The sequence below is a fragment of the Nycticebus coucang genome, chromosome 18 (genome assembly GCF_027406575.1).
Source record: "Nycticebus coucang isolate mNycCou1 chromosome 18, mNycCou1.pri, whole genome shotgun sequence".
Lineage (NCBI taxonomy): Eukaryota > Metazoa > Chordata > Mammalia > Primates > Lorisidae > Nycticebus > Nycticebus coucang.
This window is the reverse complement of record NC_069797.1, coordinates 59920819-59941021: the sequence shown is the minus strand read 5'-3', so window position 1 is coordinate 59941021 and position 20203 is coordinate 59920819. Positions and strand designations below refer to the sequence as shown.

At 40.9% G+C, this 20203-nt stretch overlaps 1 protein-coding gene across 5 annotated transcripts in view; it reads left to right on the top strand.

The window, feature by feature from the left end:
- GPATCH8 (G-patch domain containing 8) overlaps positions 1 to 20203 on the top strand; it is a 103127-nt gene that overhangs the window by 7764 nt on the left and 75160 nt on the right. For 4 of the 5 annotated variants that reach the window (XM_053570291.1, XM_053570292.1, XM_053570293.1 and 1 more), the window contains exon 2: positions 17062 to 17136. In XM_053570291.1, coding sequence (XP_053426266.1) covers positions 17062 to 17136 — 75 coding nt within the window. Of the gene's footprint in view, positions 1 to 17061; positions 17137 to 20203 lie in introns of those variants that run through there. The other variant, XM_053570295.1, reaches the window with a different exon arrangement.

Genomic DNA, 20203 nt, shown 5'->3' with positions numbered 1-20203 from the left:
ACTGTGATCATAGGGCTTCATGATGGTATACATTTTTTTTTTTGAGACAGAATCTCACTATGTCGCCCTCCGTAGAGTGCCTTGGCTTACAGCAACCTCAAACTCTTGGGCTTAAGCGATTCTCCAATCTCAGCCTACCGAGTAGCTGGGACTACAGGTGCCCGCCACAATGCCTGGTTATTTTTGGCTGTAGTCGTCATTGCTGTTTGGCAGGCCTGGGCAGGGCTCGAACCCACCACCTCCTGTGTATGTGGCTGGCACCTTAGCCACTTGAGCTACAGGCGCCGAGCCACGTATTTGTTTTTGATGTAGGCAGGGGGCCCCAAGAAGGCAGATGTAGACAAATATGCCATTAGGCTAACTATTATTTTAGGGCTATTCTAGTATATACAGTTAAAGTGATTGAAAAGGTGTTCCTATTGTATTCTTTACTTCTATGCAAGTTGCACAATTCTCATTGGAGTACTGCAGAGGGATTTTTGTATTACATTTTCTGAGGTCTTTATGATAAGTTATATAACCAAAGCTAAAATTTGTGACTTAAGAATTTTTTAAAACACATATATAATTAGCTATCCTGATAGTGCTGCTTCATAGTTGAGATACATTTCCATGTGATTTCTATTTAGTATACAGTAAATTTTTTGAAAAGGACAGTGATGTTATCTTGATCTGTTCAGAATTACCATTTTCTGAAAAGGAGTAGCATAAGTACATAAAATCTTGAACTATGGATTTGAAACCCATGCAGGGGTTTTATCTTTGTTTTTGTGACTTACACAGTTTCTAGCATTTTATTATTGAAAATGGATTCTAGGGCGGTGCCTGTGGCTCAGTTGGTAAGGCACGGGCCCCATATACCGAGGGTGGTGGGTTCAAACCCAGCCCCGGCTGAACTGCAACCAAAAAATAGCTGGGCGTTGTGGCGGGCGCCTGTAGTCCCAGCTACTCGGGAGGCTGAGGCAAGAGAATTGCTTAAGCCCAGGAGTTGGAGGTTGCTGTGAGCTGTGTGATGCCATGGCACTCCACTGAGGGCCATAAAGTGAGACTCTGTCTCTACAAAAAAAAAAAAAAAGAAAATGGATTCTAGCTTCATGTAAATATCCAGTTCTTGAATTCTATTAAAATTCCTTCCCTGAAACAATTTGGTACTTTTATTTGTATGTCTGGCATTAATTCTCTTTTCATATTAGCATTGCCATTTAGCATTAAGTGAAAGCAGATTCATGGTAATTACCAAAGGAATTACACATGACCACCAAAAATAATGAAAGAAGTCATTGATTTGATATTGCAGTGCATACCAGAAGATGTTGTAATGATTTCCCACTTATCAAAAGTGAATTGTCCATGGCTCTGCGCCTGTGGCTCGAGCAGCTAAGGAGCCAGCCACATACACCTGAGCTGGCAGGTTTGAATCCAGCCTGGAGCCGCCAAACAACAACCAACAACAGCTGCAACCAAAAAATAGCTGAGCATTGTAGTGGGTGCCACAATGGTAGTCCCAGCTACTTGAGGCAGAGGCAGGAGAATCACTTGAGCCCAGGAGTTGGAGGTTGCTGTGAGTGGTGATGACACAGCACTCTACCCAGGGTGACAGCTTGAAAAAAAAAAAAATGAATTGTCCATTTAACTGAATTGTCCACTTTAACTTAGTGCATATTGTATTAGTCAGTGCAAATAGTTAATATGCCCAGGCCAAAAGAATGCATGTAGTGTATGGGCATGCTTATACTAACTGATTTCTTTGAGATTTCAACACATATGTTTAGTATTTTATTTTATTTTATTTATTTATTTGTTTTTTAGAGACAGAGTTTCACTTTGTCACCCTTGGTAGAGTGCTGTGGAGTCACAGCTCACAGCAACCTCCAACTCCTGGGCTTAAGCGATTCTCTTGCCTCAGCCTCCCAAGTAGCTGGGACCACAGACTGTGTTTAGTATTTTATACTTAATTGAGAAATGTATGGAAGAAAAAGTAGCTAAAGTTACGTAAGTTAACAGTACACAATATTTTGGTAAGTGCTATAGGATAGTAAGGAATTGAAGTTGTTAGGGAGCAAAACAGGAGTTTTCTGTTATTTGCCTTAATTCTTTTGTGATAGTTTTGAGGTAAGGTGTTTTTATTTTTTGTGGTTTTTGGCCGGGGCTGGCTGTGAACCCGCCACCTCCGGCATATGGGATCGGCGCCCTACTCCTTGAGCCACAGGCGCCGCCCTATTTTTTTATTTTTTATTAATTAATTTTCTTTTTTTAGAGACAGAGTTTCACTTTGTCACCCTTGGTATAGTGCCTTGGCGTCACAGCTCACAGCAACCTCTAGATCTTGGGCTTAGGCGATTCTCTTGCCTTAGCTTCCCGAGTAGCTGGGACTACAAGCCCTTGCCAAAATGCCTGACTGTTTTTTTTCTATTTTTAGTAGAGACATGGTCTCATTTAATCTACCTGCCTTGGCTTCTCAGAGTACCGGGATTACAGGCATGAACCCTTGACCCCTGGCTTTGAAATATATATATATATATATATATATATTTTTTTTTGTTGTTGTTGTTGTTTGTTTTGTTTTGTGTTTTTTTTTTAGACAGAGTTTCAAGCTGTTGCCCTGGGTAGAGTGCTGTGGTGTCAGATCTCACAGCAATCTCAAACTCTTGAGCTTTAAGTGATTCTCTTGCCTCAGCCTCCCAAGTACCTAGGACTACAGGCACCTGTCACAACGCCTGGTTATTTTTTTGTTGTTGTTGCAGTTGTTATTTTGGTTTTAGCTGGCCTGGACTGGGTTTGAACCCGCCAGCCTCAGTGTATGTGGCTGGCACCCTACCCACTGAGCTATGGGTGCCGCCAATATTTTTTAATACTAGTGACCTGGAATTGGGCGTCAGTTTCTGGACCTGCTGTGACTTTGGTTGCGCCAAAGCCACAGATTCCACAGCCTGTGTTCTTCAGTGTTGACAGCCACTTCTTAACCTGGCCCTAGGTTAAATTTTAGTTTCTGCGATATCCTATAAAACTGGTTGAGGGATATTCAAGAATGGAGGTTGTGTTCTGGATAGTTATAATTATATGTTATTGTATAAAATTACAGCAATCACCTTTTTTTTGAGACAGTGTCTTAGTCATCCTTGGTAGAGTGTTGTGGTGTCTTATCTCACAGCAACCTCAAACTCTTGGGTTCAAGTGATCCTCTTGCCTGAGGCTCCCAAGTAGCTGGGACTACAGGCACCTGCCACAATGCCCATGGGGGGACCCTGAGGGGTCTCATTCTGACTCAGGCTGGTCTTGAACCTGAGAGCTCTAGGTAATCCACCAACCTTAGCCTCTCAGGTGCTGGGATCACAGGCGCGAGCTACCACACCTGGCAGCAATCACCTTTTGGTTGTGAGTTTCCCATTGTTTGACACATTGTACATTCACACTGTTTTCTGTGAACTGGTGCAGAACTTTTGTCAAAATACCTGTATAGACAGGTGTCTATCATACCAGCCAGAGGTAAAAGAAATAATAGCCATTACTGTAGGTTCCGGAGAAATTCTTAACTATACTTCCTACCTCTTTGAATGCCTCAAGAGTCATTGGCTGTGGCCAGTAATGTAATCCTAGCACTTTGGGAGACAGTGCTGAGACAGTTGGATTGCTTGAGCTCAGGAGTTCAAGACCAGCCTGAACAAGGAGAGACTCCGTCTCTACTAAAAAATAGAAAAACTAGCCAGGCATGGTAGCTCATGTCTGTAATCCCAGCACTGTGAGAGGCTGAGGTGGGAGGATTGCTTGAGCTCAAGGAGTTCAAGACTTGGCTGGGCAAGAGCCCCAATTGATGAAAAAAATTAAAAAGCCCAGTTGGGTGCAGGGCTGAGTGCCTGTAATCTCAGCAGCTTCAGGAGGCTGAGACAGCAGGATGCCCACAGCTGGAGTCTGAGGTTGCAGTGAGCTATGATGCCACTGCACTCTGCTCAGGGCATAGAGTGGGACTCTGTCTTAAAAAAAAAAAAAAAGGAAAACTAGCTGCGGCATTGTGGCGAGTGCCTGTAGTTCTAGCTATTCAGGAGGCTGAGGCAAGAGGATCTCTTGAGCCTAATAGTTGGTGGTTGCTATGAGCTATGATGGCATAGCACTCTAACCAGGGGGACTGAGTGAGAAAAAAAAAGAAAAAAGAATCATTGCCTGTATTTTGCTTGCATTTCTAAAGAATCAATTTCTCACATGGAAGTTTTAAAAGTTGATATTTACATACATTTTTAATGGAGACAGAGTCTTGGTATGTTGCTCGGGCTGGACTTGAACTCTCTATCAATCTCTTGAATAGCTGGGACTACAGGTGTGTTCCACCGCCTCGAGCTAGAAGTTTATTTTTCAGTGGTGTGCTTTTTTGGGAAACCAGTCCTTTCTGTTCCTAATCAAATTATCCAGAAAATTTGTTGTGTCAAACAGGTGTATGTATATTTTTAGATGAGGGTATGATATGTTCATACTCTTGATCCAAGGTAATGTTTTCAGATTCTCAGTTATTTGTTGAGATACTAGCCAATTATCTTTCCTACCAATTTACATATAACTAAATTTATGTAACAAGGGAAGTTTATTCCTCTGGGTTATTGACTGGTCTCAACAGTGTTTTAAAATGATAATTTATTACTTTGTACTTTTTAAAACCTCACAAACTATGTGGCAATATGATAGTATAATCGTCTAGATTTTGGAGCTGGGGAAATGAGCCCAGAGGGAGATTTGGTGATTTGCTCAAGGTTATACAACTAGCAAATGATAATGATTTGATTTCTGGTGTCTGTTAACTTCAGAGGGCTTTGATTTTTATAATAATATACTGGAAATTTAAAATAAGACTATGATTATGGAAATAGCAGTGAAGAATTGGGTTTATTATGAATTGGTCATACTAGTGTGTCTGTCTTCTAAATTGAAATAAATTTTAAGTGTATTAGTGAAATGACACTAATAGTCCTTAGAAGGTCCATTTCTTTTTGGATGGATTTTCTTCCTAGAATATTTTCTGTTTAAATTTCATTGTTTTTAGACCAAAATTTTATTTGTCATGTGTAGAGGAGAGGTGGACAGGGATGAACATGTCTTATTTATTTGGTGACAGAGGACTGGTTTTGTTCACAGATGGAATATGAAGCTATCTTAATATGGTTCTGTCTGCCAAACACACTATTTTTTTGTCCATGGCAGTTTAAATCAGCGTAATTATATGTTTTGAATTTTGAAAGTTCAAATTATAAACAAATATGTTACTTGAGTTATTACATCCACTTAATAATTTAGACAATCTCTAAGAGAATACTGGCATATACAGTACAAAAGAAAAATTTTAGTTGGTGAAATATAAAGCAGGGAGAGACAGGAATGTTTTATAATATGAAGCTTTATAGTCAGAGTCAGGTATTAACATGAGTGATACAATATACTGCCAAAACTACTTTAGGTCAGGCAGGTGGATCATGCCTGTAATCCCAGCACTTAGGGGAGGCCAAGTCAGGAGGATCCTTTGAGGTCAGGAGTTCAAGTAAAGCTTGGGAAGCATAGCAAGACCCCATTTCTACAAAAACAGTTAAAGAACTTGCTAGGCATGTAGTGCATACTTATAATCTCAGCTACTCTAGAGGTTAAGGTAGAAGGATCCTACCCTCCAGTTGAATCTAGGAATTGGAGCTTGCAGTGAGCTATGATTATGCCATTGCATAACAGCTTGTGTGACAGAGCTAGACCATGTCCCAAACCAACAATAACAATAACAAAAGTCTTCTTAAAGTTTGTTCAGAACTAGTCTAGATGGGAAAAGTCAGATGGTATTTAAAACTTTTCTCTTCGTAATCTATATGTTAATAATTGAATTAACTATTAGAAACTTAGAAACGACTGACTTTAACTAATATGTTTTTATTTATAAATTTTTTAAAGAATTTTCTTTTTCGGGCGGCACCTGTGGCTCAGTTGGTAAGGCGCCGGCCCCATATACCGAGGGTGGCAGGTTCAAACCCGGTCCCTGCCAAACTGCAACAAAAAAATAGCCGGGCGTTGTGGTGGGTGCCTGTAGTCCCAGCTACTTGGGAGGCTGAGGCAAGAGAATCGCTTAAGCCCAGGAGTTGGAGGTTGCTGTGAGCTGTGTGAGGCCACGGCACTCTACCGAGGGCCATAAAGTGAGACTCTGTCTCTACAAAAAAAAAAATAAAAAAAAAAAGAATTTTTTCTTTCTTTTCTTCTTTTTTTTTTTTTTTGTCTTTGTTTTGTTTTTTAGAGATAGGGTTGGGCAGTCCTCCTGCCTCAACCTCCCAAGTAGCTGGAACTGCAGGTGTGTGCTACTACACCCAGCTGATTTTCTATCTTTGGTAGAGATGACGTCTTGCTCTTGTTCAGACTGGCTTGAAACTCCTGAGCTCAAGTGATCCTCCTACCTTGGCCTCCCAAAGTACTGGGATTACAGGCATGAGCCATCCTGCCCAGACTTAAATGAAATTATGTAAATTTTTTTTTTTTTTTTGGTTTTTGGCCGGGGCTAGGTTTGAACCCACCACCTCCGGCATATGGGACTGGCGCCCTACTCCTTGAGCCACAGGCGCCGCCCGAAATTATGTAAAATTTTAAGTTATACCAAGAGGGACTAGAATAAGATCAACTGTTGAGCATTTTAGTTTTGTGTTTTGCTGTTTGAGATTATGGTCTGTTGACTGTGATCCTAAAGAGTTGCTTGTTTGTTTTGAGACAGTCTCACCCTGTCCCCCTGGGTAGAGAGTGCCGTGGTGTCATCGTAGCTCACAGCAACCTCAAACCTCTTGCCTCAGTTTCCTGAGTAGCTAAGACTACAGATGCCTGCTACAATGCTTGGCTAATTTTTCTATTTTTAGTAAAGATGGGGATCTCGCTCTTTACTAAAGAGCGGTCAGGTTGGTCTTAAACCACCAAACTTGAGCAGTGCACCACCTCAGCCTCCCAAACTGCTAGGATTACAGGTGTGAGCCACTGGGCCTGATGTGATCTTTAAGAGTTGTCTTAATTCCCTTTTGTCCTCTTCTGATTTCTCCCTGCTAATTACCATATAGTTAATTACATAAAGGGTACATCTGTGGGATTCTGTGGATGCCAAAATCAGCACTGGTTAGCAAATAAGATTCCACTTATCTGGATAAATTTAGTGTAATCCCTGTCTCTATTTATACTTAAATGATCACCACAGCTAAATTTGTAATAGAGAAGTTTCCACATTTGTCCTCTGTTTGGAAGCAGAATCCTTGACCTGTAAGGAACTAGAGTACTCTGTATTTTAGTAACATGCGGGCCAGGTCAGCTAGGTTGTATTCATTTGCAGTTAGACCTGTGACAAATTGAAGCTTGTTTTGAGACAGAAGGCATTTGAAGGGGAGTCACCTGAGTGTATGTGTATATGTTGTGCATATAAAATCTTTAACACATTTTTTTTTTTTGAAAAGTGAGATTGCTTCCAGTCTTATCCTTTTAAACTTATTTTTTGATTAGTATAAATTAAAAGCTGTTTCAACTCTGAAAGCAGATACTATTGAGAAAAGAAGAGTTGATTTTAGGTAATGGAATAAATGCTCCAAGTATTCATCATTAAAACTAAATTTTAGGGGCGGCGCCTGTGGCTCAGTGAGTAGGGCGCCGGCCCCATATGCCGAGGGTGGCGGGTTCAAACCCAGCCCCGGCCAAACTGCAACCAAAAAATAGCCGGGCGTTGTGGCGGGTGCCTGTAGTCCCAGCTGCTCGGGAGGCTGAGGCAAGAGAATCGTGTAAGCCCAAGAATTAGAGGTTGCTGTGAGCCGTGTGACGCCACGGCACTCTACCCGAGGACGGTACAGTGAGACTCTGTCTCTACAAAAAAAAAAACAAAACAACAACTAAATTTTAGGGATGCTCTAATACAGGATTTGTGAATTTTTACTAGGATGACCATGTGTTTCAGTTTATGCATTTTGTTTGGGAATAATTAACATTAGCACCACTTTTTACTTTCAGAGTGCCCTGGTTCCTATATGTGATGAGCTCTAAAGGGATTTCAGAGTTCCACATGAGGTTTTGAAAGCTAGGTAAAGCAGCAGCAAAAATTTCTTTTCAAATATTCTTCAGGCCTTCGGATAATCAGATGTCATACTGTTTTAGAAAGAATGATCCTGTAAGTCTAGGTTTAGAATGACTTGAAAAAATTTTGGCATGGAGTCAAGAAATGAAATATTTATTACCACCACCACATCATCATCAATTGCTACTACTAATGTAGTTATGACCTAGGGGTTTGAAATCACATTGTCCTTTCTTTTTCTTTTTGCTTTTCTAGTACAACATTCAAAAGGAATTCAAAGTGAAAAGAAAACCCTTAGTTAACCTTCTCAAAGATAACTACTATTTCTAATTATGAGGGTGTTCTTCCACAGATGCATTATCACACACATATACAAGTATTCTCTACCTTTATCTTCCCACAAAGGGTGGCATGCAAACACATTTTCTAGTAATTTGATTATTTTTCTTTTTTTTTCCCTTGAGACAGTGTCTTTGTTGCCTGGGCTACAGTACAGTGCATCACTACAATGCAGTGACGTCATCATAGCTCAGAGCAGCCTCAAACTCCTGGGATCAAGCCTCTCAAGTAGGTGGGAGTGTAGGCATGAGCCACTGTAAAGACAGGGCCTTGATGTTGCTTATGTTCAGATTGGGCTCCAACTCCTGGCCTCAAGCATGCCTCCAAAAGTGCTAGGTGTGGGTCACCTTGCCCAGCCATTTTTCTCTCTTAATAATATGTTTTGGAGATTATTTCACAGCTAGAAAACTTTTGTTTGAGACAGGGCCTCAAGCTGTTGCCCTGGGTAGAGTGCTGTGGCATCACAGCTCACAGCAACTTCCAACTCCTGGGCTCAAGCAAGTCTCCTGCCTCCGCCTCCCAAGTAGCTGGGACTATAGGTGCCCGCCACAACACCTGGCTATTTTTTTTTTTTTTTATTGTAGCCGTTGTTGTTTGGCGGGCTGAGGCTGGATTTGAACCCATTAGCTCAGGTGGATGTGGCTGGCGCCTTAGCCTCTTGAGCCATAGGCGCTGAGCCGAAAGCTTTTTTTTTTTTGTAGAGACAGAGTCTCACTTTATGGCCCTCGGTAGAGTGCCATGGCCTCACCCAGCTCACAGCAACCTCCAACTCCTGGGCCCAAGCGATTCTCTTGCCTCAGCCTCCCGAGTAGCTGGGACTACAGGCGCCCGCCACAACGCCCGGCTATTTTTTGGTTGCAGTTTTGGCCGGGGCCGTGTTTGAACCCGCCACCCTCAGTATATGGGGCCGGCGCCCTACCAACTGAGTCACAGGCACCGCCCCTGAGTCACAGGCGCCGCCCCGAAAGCTTTTGTTTTTAAATAATTTTAGATTTATAGAAAAGTTACAAAGATAGTACAGAGACTTCTTGAATACCACTTACCCATCTTCCTTTACTATAATATCCATACAATAACTATAATACAATGATCACAACTAGGAAATTAACTCTGGTACAATGTTATCAACTAAACCACACATCTTATTTGAATTTTACCAGTTTTTCCAATAATGTCTTTTTTTATTACAGGATTCCATCTAGGATTTCACATTGATTATGTTTAGTTATTTCTCCTTTGTCTCCTCCAATTTGTAACATTTCCTCAGTTTTTCCTAGTTTTCTTTGTAAATAGAAGATTTTGACTAATTCTGGTTTTTAATTTTTTTATCTATTTTTAGACACAAAGCCTTGCTATATGACTTACACTGGTCTCAAACTCCTGACCTCAAGCACTTCTCCCACCTCAGCCTCCCCAAGTAGCTGGGACTACAGGTGTGCGCCACTTTGCCTGGCAAATTCTGCTTTCTATAGAGAATATTGTTTCAGAATTATGGAGGCAATGTTATTTTTTTTTAATCTTTAGGTCTTGTGTAGTATATACTATAGTGGTGGGGATATGGGACTAAGAATGAGAAGCCTTTGTGAATTTGTGACTTAATATCTGTATCAGTTTTCTTTTTTTTCTCCTTCTCTCCTTTCTCCTCTTTCCCCTTCCCTCCCCTCCCTCTTCATTTACTTCTGGAGATGGGGTCTTGCTCTACTATACAGGCTATAGTGCATTGGCATGATCATAGCTCATTGTAATGGAGAACTTCTAGGCTCAAGCAATGTTACTGCTTCAGCCTCCCAAGTAGTTAGAACTTATGTGTGTACCACCAAACCTGGCTAATTTTTCTATTTTTTGTAGTGATAAGAGTTTTGCTCTTGTTCTCCAGGCTGGTCTTACACTCCTGGCCTCAAGTGATCTTCCCATCTCAGCTTCCCAAAGTACTGGGATTACAGGTATGAGCCACTTGCTCTTGGCTAAAATATATTATTAAAAACAAACAACATAGGCGGTGCCTGTGGCTCAAAGGAGTAGGGCGCCGGCCCCATATGCTGGAGGTGGTGGGTTCAAACCTGGCTCCGGCCAAAAACTGCAAACCCCCCCCCCCCAAAAAAAAAAAAAAACAACAACAACAAATAACGTAGGGTGGCTCATATCTGTAATCCTAGTACTCTGGGAGGCCAAAGCAGGTGAAAATCACCTTAGGTCAGGAGTTCAAGACCAGCCTGAACAAGAGGGAGAACCCTTTTCTACTAAAAATAGAAAAAAACAAACAAAACTAGCTGTACATTGTGGTGGCTGCCTGTAGTCCCAACTATGTGGGAAGCTGAGATAAGAGGCTTGCTTGAGTCCAAGAGTTTGATGTTGCTGTGAGGTATGACACCATGGCACTCTACCCAGGTAAACAGAATGAGACTGTCTCAAAACAAAACAAAACAAAACACCACCAAATAACACAAATGAAGATACAGATATTTTTAAAAGTTCAGACTACATCATTACAAGTAAAAAATGAAAGAACACCTTCTTTTCTCCATTTTATTCCTTTGAAAGTTATTCATTTGTTACCTTAAAGTTTTGTAGTAAAGTTTTAAAGTAGACTTGCTGTTTGGAAGAAATGCTTTAGAGATGTGGAATATGGGTTTATTGTAATTATTAGCTTTTTTGTTGTTTACCTTTTTTTTTTTTTTTTTGCCGTTTTTGGCCAGGGCTGGGTTTGAACCCTCCACGTGCGGCATATGAGGCAGGCCCCCTACTCCTTTGAGCCACAGGTGCGCCGCCTTTGTTGTTTACTTTTTAAAATATATATATAGATTTTAATTTTTCTTTTTGGAGACAGTCTTAACTTTGTTGCCCTTGGTATAGTAGTGCCATGGCGTCATAGCTCACAGCAACCTCATACTCTTGGGCTCTCTTGCCTCAGCCTCCCAAAGTAGCTGGGACTACAGGTGCCCACCACAATGCTTGGCTATTTTTAGAGACAAAATCTTGCTCTGGCTCAGGCTGATCTCTAACTCATGAGCTCAGGCAATCCACCCGCCTCGGTCTCCTAGAGTGCTAGGATTACAGGTATGAGCTACCGCGCCTGGCCTTCAGTTTTTTTTTTTGTAGAGACAGAGTCTCACTGTACCGCCCTCGGGTAGAGTGCCGTGGCGTCACACAGTTCACAGCAACCTCTAACTCTTGGGCTTACGCGATTCTCTTGCCTCAGCCTCCCGAGCAGCTGGGACTACAGGCGCCCGCCACAATGCCCGGCTATTTTTTTGTTGCAGTTTGGCCGGGGCTGGGTTTGAACCCGCCACCCTCGGCATATGGGGCCGGCGCCCTACTCACTGAGCCACAGGCGCCGCCCGGCCTTCAGTTTTTCAAGTAGTTTTAGGTTCATAGTAAAGTTGACATGAAAACACAAAAGTGTTACCCCCTTCAGAGACACAGCCTTCCCCACCATCAACATCCTGCACATTGGTTATGATACATTAATTACAGTACATGAACCAACACTGACATAACATCCATCATCAGCCAAAGCCCACAGTTTGTATTAGGGTTCATTCTTAGTGTCATAGTTCTATGGGTTTTGACAAATATTTAATGACATTTTTTTCCTTTCTTTTTTATTATTTTCCCCCCAATTTTTTTTTATTTTTTATTATTAAATCATAGCGGTGTACATTAATGTGATCATGGGGCACCATACACTGGTTTTATAGACCATTTGACACATTTTCATCACACTGGTTAACATAGCTTTCCTGGCATTTTCTTAGTTATTGTGTTAAGACATTTACATTCTACATTTACTGAGTTTCACATATACCTTTGTAAGATGCACCGCAGGTGTAATCCCATGTAATGACATTTATCTACTACTATAGTATCAGAGAATTGTTCCACTGTCCTAAAATCCCCTGTGCTTCGTAAGAGGGACGGAGGGAGGGGGGTGAGGCCTTGGTGTGTGTCACACTTTATGGGGACAAGACATGATTGCAAGAGGGACTTTACCTAACAATCGCAATCAGTGTAACCTGGCTTATTGTACCCTCAATGAATCCCCAACAATAAAAAAAAAATCCCCTGTGCTTCACCTTTTCTTCCTTTATTCCCCTCAAATCTCTGGCAACTACTGCTTGTTTCAATAGTTTTGTCTTTTTCAGAATGTCATATTTGGAATGGAGAGTATGTAGCCTTTTCAGATCGGCTTCTTTCGCTTAATAATATGTATCCAAGGTTCCTCCATGTCTTTTCATGGCTTGATAGATGTATCACAGTTTATCTATTCACTAACTGAAGGACATGTTGGTTGTTGCTAAGTTTCAGTGATTATGAATAAAGCTGTTATGAATATCTGTGTGCAGGTTTTTGTGTAGACATAAGTTTTCAACTCTTTTAGGTAAAAACTAAGGAGTGTGATTGCTGAATTGTATAGTAAAAATGTTTAGTTTTGTGAGAAACTGCCAAACTGTCTTGTTTTCCCAGTCTCTTGGCAGTGTGTTTTGCAGAGCATAAGTTATAATTTTTAATGAAGTTCAACTTACCTGTTCTTTCTTAGATTGTGCCTTTGGTATTGTATCTAAAGAGTCATCATCAAACCCAAAGTCACCTGGTTTTGTATTTACTTTTACTTGGTTTTTAATGTCATTGTGTTGAGGCTGCACTTATTTTGGGGGTAGGTAGAAAATGTTTTATACTATTCAAGATTACTGCCATTGTGGTAAACGTTTTGCTTTTGTGGCATGACCCAGCATACCTGCCTATTTTTAAATTAACACCATTTAAAATAAATTTCTAATGAGATATTTTAAACATTTAAAAAAATACGATAAGCATGAAATTCAAAAGGAAAAATATGCAGTTAAAAATAGCTTACCCTCATCATGTCTTTTAGGTACCTAGTTTTAAGAGTTTACTACTACTGGTGGTGCCTGTGGCTCAAAGGAGTAGGTGCCGGCCCCATGTGCTGGAGGTGGCAGGTTCAAACCCAGCCCCGGCCAAAAACTGCAAAAAAAAAAGAGTTAACTTCTATATGAGCTTCTAGACCTATTTTTAAATGTTTATTTAATTAAAAAAATTATACAGTAATTTTGATGTACAATTTATGAATTTTAACACATGTATAGATTCATGTAACCACTACCATAGTCTGTTTACCTAATAAGATTTAAACTTTTATTTATTTTTTTGTGACAGAGTCTCACTATGTCACCCTTGGTAGAGTGCCATGGAGTCACAGTTCACAGCAACCTCAGACTCTTGGGCTTAAGCGATTCTCTTGCCTCAGCCTCCCGAGTAGCTGGGACTACAGGCACCTGCCACAATGCCCGGCTATTTTTTGGTTGCAGTTGTCATTGTTGTTTGGCAGGCCCTGGCCAGGTTCAAACCCACCAGCCCTGGTGCTGTGTGGCCAGTGCCCTAACCACTAAGCTACAGGCACTGAGCCAAGATTTGTTTTTTTAAAGCAATTTTACTTGTTTATTTATTTATTTATTTTTACTGAGAGTCTCACTTTGTGGCCCTTGGTAGAGTACCGTGACATCATAGCTCACAGCAACCTCCAACTCTTGGGCTTAAGCAGTTCTGTTGCCTCAGCCTCCCAAGTAGTTGTGACTATAGGCACCCGCCACAATACTGGCTTTTTTTTCTTTTTTGGTAGAGATGGGATCTCACTGTGGCTCAGGCTGGTCTTGAACCTCTGAGCTCAAGGCAGTCCACTCACCTTGGCCTCTCAGAGTGCTAGGATTATAGGCAAAAGCCACCATGGCCAGCCTGAGCCAAGATTTAAACTTCTAAAATGTTACATATTTTTAGGGTGATGCCTGTAGCTTAGCGGTTAGGGCACCCAGTACCTACACCAGGGCTGGTGGGTTCAAACTTGGCCGGAGGCCTGCCAAACAACAATGACAACTACAACAACAACAACAACAACAAAGCCCAGTGTTATTGTAGGCGCCTGTTTGTAATCTACAGAAGGGTACAACTCTGAAAAGATGATTTTGCTAATAATTTCATTTGTGTTTAGAAGACCTTGAGTGCTTTTTCATGCAGCAAGGATAAACTAGAATGGCTTTTTCTAGAAGATAACTTATTTTCCTTCTTGTAGAATGACTTGGTAGTTCTTTAATACCTGTAAGTTTGCTTTATTTATTTATTTATTTATTTATTTAGAGACAGTCTTACTATATTGTCCTCTGTAGAGTGCTCTTGCATCACAGCTCACAGCAACCTCTAATTCTTGGGCTTAAATGATTCTCTTGCCTCAGCCTCCCAAGTAGCTGGGACTATAGGCATCTGCTACAACGCCCAGCTGTTTTATTTATTTATTTATTTATTTATTATTATTTTTTTTGAGACAGAGTCTCACTTTGTTGCCCTTCGTAGCATGCCGTGGCATCATAGCTCACAGTAGCCTCCAGCTCTTGGGCGTAGGTGATCCCGAGTAGTGGGATTACAGGCGCCTGCCACAACACCTGGCTATTTTTTTGTTGCAGTTTGGCCGGGGCTGGATTTAAACCCGCTACCCTAGGTATATGGGGCCGGTGCCCTACTCACTGAGCCACAGGCGCCACCCAGAGACAGTCTTACTTTGTCAACCTCAGTATACTGAGTGTAGTAGCGTCATAGCTCACAGCAACCTCAAACTCTTGGGTTCAAGTGATTCTCTAGCCTCAGCCTCCCAAGTAGCTGGGACTACATACAGGTGCCTGCTACCATGCCCGGCTATTTTTAGAGACGAGGTCTCGCTCTGGCTCAGGCTGGTCTCAAACCTGTGAGCTCAGGCAGTCCGTTCATCTCGGCCTCCCAGAGTGCTAGGATTATAGGTGTGAGTCACTGCACCCAGCCCTGATTTGGTTTTTATTATTTTTGTTGTGGTAAAATACACATAACATTAAATTTACCATTTTAATCATTTTATTATTTATTTATTTTTGAGACAGTGTCTTGTTCTGTCACCTTGACTAGAGTGTGGGGGCCTCATTGTCGCTCATGCATCCTCAGATTCCTGGGCTCAGGTGATCCTCTTACCTCACCACCATAACTAGCTAACTTCTATTTTTAGTAGAGACAGGGTCTGGCTCTTACCCAGGCTGGTCTTGAACTCCTGAGCTCAAGTGATTCTCCTGCCTCAGAGTCCCAAGGTGCTAGGATTACAGGCGTGAGCCACTGCATCTGACCTGAAATTTTTATTCTTTTGACTTAGATCAATTCAGGACCTCCTGTCCTGTACTTTATATCAGGAATGGAACCAGAAGATTGATATTTTGATTTAAAGCCAAGTTATGAGCTGTTTCTTCCTAATGAAGCAGGGAGTTCTGAGAAAACCATGATTAGAGAGAATGTCCTAGTTGTGCGCACCTATCATTTGTAAAACTGTTTTGACATATTAGAGTTGCAGTGACAGCTTGCTTGATTATGACCATATATGGCATTATATAGGCATGTTTATCTTGCTTAGTAGATCACCTTGGGGAATAGTTGTATTTGGAAACTGTGAAGAGGTTGTTTCTTAAAAACCTGGGTGATAGCAATTGATTTTAAGTTGAATGTTTTGATAGTTTTGGTCAAAGGTAATATTATTAACTAAAGAGTATTATAATAGATTTTATTTGCATTCTTCTATTATGATTTATTTTCTTTAGTATTAAAAATTCATGGCTTGGTGCCTGTAGGTCAAGAGGCCAAGGCTCCAGCCACATACACCAGAGTTGGCGGGTTCAAACCCAGCCCGGTCCTGCCAAACAACAATGACAACTACAACCAAAAAATAGGCGGGTGTTGTGGCGGGCACCTGTAGTCCCAGCTACTTGGGAGGCTGAGGCAAGAGAATCGCCTAAGCCCAGGACTCAGAGGTTGCTGTGAGCTGTGACTCCATAGCACTCTACCCAGGGCGACAGCTTGAGGCTCTGTCTCAAAAAAAAAAAAAAAAAATCAATGTAATATTTATGAGAGTAAAACAGCATGGCCCTTTGTTTTTAAGATTCTGCAGTGTTCGGGTGGCGCCTGTGGCTCAAGGAGTAGGGCGCCAGTCCCATATGCTGGAGGTGGTGGGTTCAAACCCAGCCCCGGCCAAAAACCACACACACACACACAAAAAAAAAAGATTCTGCAGTGTTCTTATTATAGTCAGTCTAAGAAAGAATATCCTGAATGGTTGGTATTGTCTTAGTTTAGCATTTCAGCACTTGTCAGGGGAAGAAGAGTTCAGAAAACTAGTCCTACACTCCTTTAATAAGTTGTTCTTACAGATTTTTAAAAAGTCTGAATTTGGGGGGCGGCGCCTGTGGCTCAGTGAGTAGGGCGCCGGCCCCATATGCCGAGGGTGGCGGGTTCAAACCCAGCCCCGGCCAAACTGCAACAACAACAACAAAAAAAATAGCCGGGCGTTGTGGCGGGCGCCTGTAGTCCCAGCTGCTCGGGAGGCTGAGGCAAGAGAATCGCGTAAGCCCAAGAGTTAGAGGTTGCTGTGAGCCGTGTGACGCCACGGCACTCTACCCGAGGGCAGTACGGTGAGACTCTGTCTCTACAAAAAAAAAAAAGTCTGAATTTGGTACAGTTTTGATAGGCCACTGAAGAAGGAGGATTGTAGAGTTTCCTTTTAGGTTAAAACAAAGTTAAAAATAACCCTTATTAGTTAGGCTATTAATTGTATTTATTGATTTTGAAAAATAACTGTAGTTGTCTTTTTTCAGGGTAATCACTTTGATCAATATGAAGAAGGACACTTGGAAATTGAACAAGCATCCCTTGACAAGCCTATAGAATCGGTAAGATGATCAGTGTTTAATTTTGGGTCTTAGTCAGTTAGGTAATGTTCGTGTGACACTTGATGTGAATGAAATTAAACTTATTAATAACTGATAGTATAGTTTAGAGCTTTTTGCATGCACTACAGTAATCAAATATAGTTTGGGATATAATTTAATACTTAATGTGTTGGGAAATCAGTCCAAAAAATCTAGAAACATTATTATTTTTATGGAAAAATGTTTTTGTTCCATACCAATATTCTATTAAAGATAGCAAATTTAAATTTAGTGTTTTTGTAAATTGAATAAAGGAGTAAAATGTATTTTGATCCTTTATTAATTTTGCCTTTCCTGGCCCATAAATTCATGCATGAAATGTTTCATTAGAAACAGCTTATTAAAGAGTAATATGTTATATTTACCAGACTCTTGTGAAACATGATAAACTTGGTCTCTGTAGCTTAAGAAATATCTTGTTTTTGCTCAAAGTTGATTATTTCTATCTTTTCACACTGTTTAGTTTTAGATATTAATGATTATTTACCTGGCTCTTAATTTTTTTGCATTTTTTGGCCTGGGCTGGGTTTGAACCCGCCACCTCCTGTGTATGGGGCCAGCGCCTTACTCCTTGAGCTACAGGTACCACCCTTGGCGGTATTTTTAAAAATCCTAATTTTTTTTTTTTCTTTTTTTTTTTGTGGTTTTTGGCCGGGGCTGGGTTTGAACCTGCCACCTCTGGCGTATGGGACTGGCACCCTACTCCTTGAGCCACAGGCGCTGCCCATAAAAAAATCCCAAATTTTTTTTTTCTTGAGACAAAGTCTCAACTTTGTTGCCCTTGGTAGAGTGCTATGGCGTCATAGCTCACAGCAACCTCAAACTCTTGGGCTTAAGTAATCCTCTTGCCTCAGTCTCTTAAGTAGTTGGACTACATATAGGTGCCCACCATAACATCTGGCTATTTTTAGAGACGAGGTCTTTCTCTTGCTCAGGCTAGTCTTAAACTCCTTAGCTCAGGCAATTCACGTGCCTTGGCTTCCCAGAGTGCTAGGATTACAGGTATGAGCCACCTTGCCTGTCCAAAATCGTAATTTTTGAACATTATTTTCATTTTGGAAAACACATCATTTTTTCTTTTTTTGAGGCAGAATCTCACTGTGTTGCCCTTGGTAGAGTGCTGTGGCATCATAGCTCACAACAACCTCAAACTCTTGGGCTTAACCAGCGGTTCTCAACCTTCCTAATGCTGCAATTTGTTTTCATTGTTACAAAGGGGTCGTGACCCACAGGTTGAGAACTGCTGGCTTAAGCCATTCTTTTGCCTCAGCCTCCCAAGTAGCTGGGACTACAGGCGCCCACCACAATGCCTGGCTGTTTTTTTGTGTTGCAGTTTTCATTATTTAGATGGCCTAGGTGGGATTTGAACCTGCCACCCTCGGTGTATGTGGCTGGCGCTGTAACCACTTTGCTACAGGCACCGAGCCAAGGAAAACACATCATTTTTAAATAACACAATACATTGTTAAAATTTCTAAACTGGTCATTGTCAGCATTTAATATTTGTGATTGTGTACATATTTTTTTTTTTTTTTTTTTGCAGTTTTTTTTTTTTGGCTGGGGCTGGGTTTGAACCTGCCACCTCCAGCATATGGGATCAGCGCCCTACCCCTTTGAGCCACAGGCACTGCCCTGTGTACATATTTTATGAGGGTTTCCATGAGTTAGTTATTGGTAAAACTTGAGGGGGAGAGTCAAAGACTGAATCTTTGTAACAGTCAAGATAATCTCTCTTTCCCCTTTAAGAAACACCATTTCTCTCTCAGGAAAATAAGAAAGCAATTTAGAGAACACAGATTTTAACTTTAGCTTTTATTTTCAAAATTGTAATATAGTAAAGGATCAACATATATTTATGTTCCTAATTAGATTGGTGTTGGGTGTGTTTGTGTGTGTGTTTAGATGTTTACAGAAATTTACACAACTTGGGGTGTTCGACATTTTTCTTCCACAGCAGTTGGCCCATATTAGCTAAGCAGCCATGATCTGGTTTGTATTGCACGGTCTGCCTTTTTTTAATTTCTTCTCTAGGGTTTCTTTCTCCCCCACTTCCCCTTCTTATTTCTGTCCTTCTGGTCCAGTGAACACTGCATATAGTACTTTCTGTCTTAATGTGCTGGCATGATGCTAGACTTAGGCATGGCAGTACTTGATGACGCATGTGATAATGCTGCAGAGGGAGAATTCACATCTGATGTTTCGCTGAATGTCCAGTTTTGTGTTTTGACATAAGGAAAATGCCACGCCCACTTTGCTAAGTTAAAAATTACTGACGTTTGTGCCTTATTCCATATTATCTTATGGATTATTATAAGGCAGAATTTTTTAATGAAATCTGTAGGCTGCATCAGTATCTGTGCTTGAAAAATGATTTAATTTTTCCACTTTAATTTAAATATTTTTTTGGGTGGTCAAAGTTTAAGAACAGAAGCATCAGAAGCAAAGTCCTAGTACAAGATGCATGGTTGATTAATATTCTTTGAGCCATGATTAATATTCTTATATAAGCTATAGTTTTTGTGGGTACTCTGACTTGACAGTAGCAGGAAATTAGACTAAATTTGCAGCTTAGTGTTCATTGTTGCTGTACTTGACAGATTTTTAGAAACCACTAAATTAAATATTTAACATTTTTAAAGTGTTCTTTTGGGGCTTTGTTGAAAGATTTTTGGAAAACTTGGGGCAGCGCCTATGATTCAAAGGGATGGGGCGCTGGCCCCATATGCCGGAGGTGACGGGTTCAAACCCAGCCCCGGCCAAAACCTGCAAAAAAAAAAAAAAAGATTTTTGGAAAACTTATTCCTGTGGCACATCTGGATAATGCTATTCTACCTCTCCACAGTGTCCAGGATTTTTTCCAGCATGTATCATATAGGAAGAACACTATCAGAATACAGTCTTATTGAGTAAATCATTTTTGATTTATCTCAATGAGGGGGAGTGGAATTGATGTGTGTGTTATTTATTCAGTAATGTCTTTTCCATTTAAAATAGCAAATGGTATAATACACAGATAGGATATTTAATT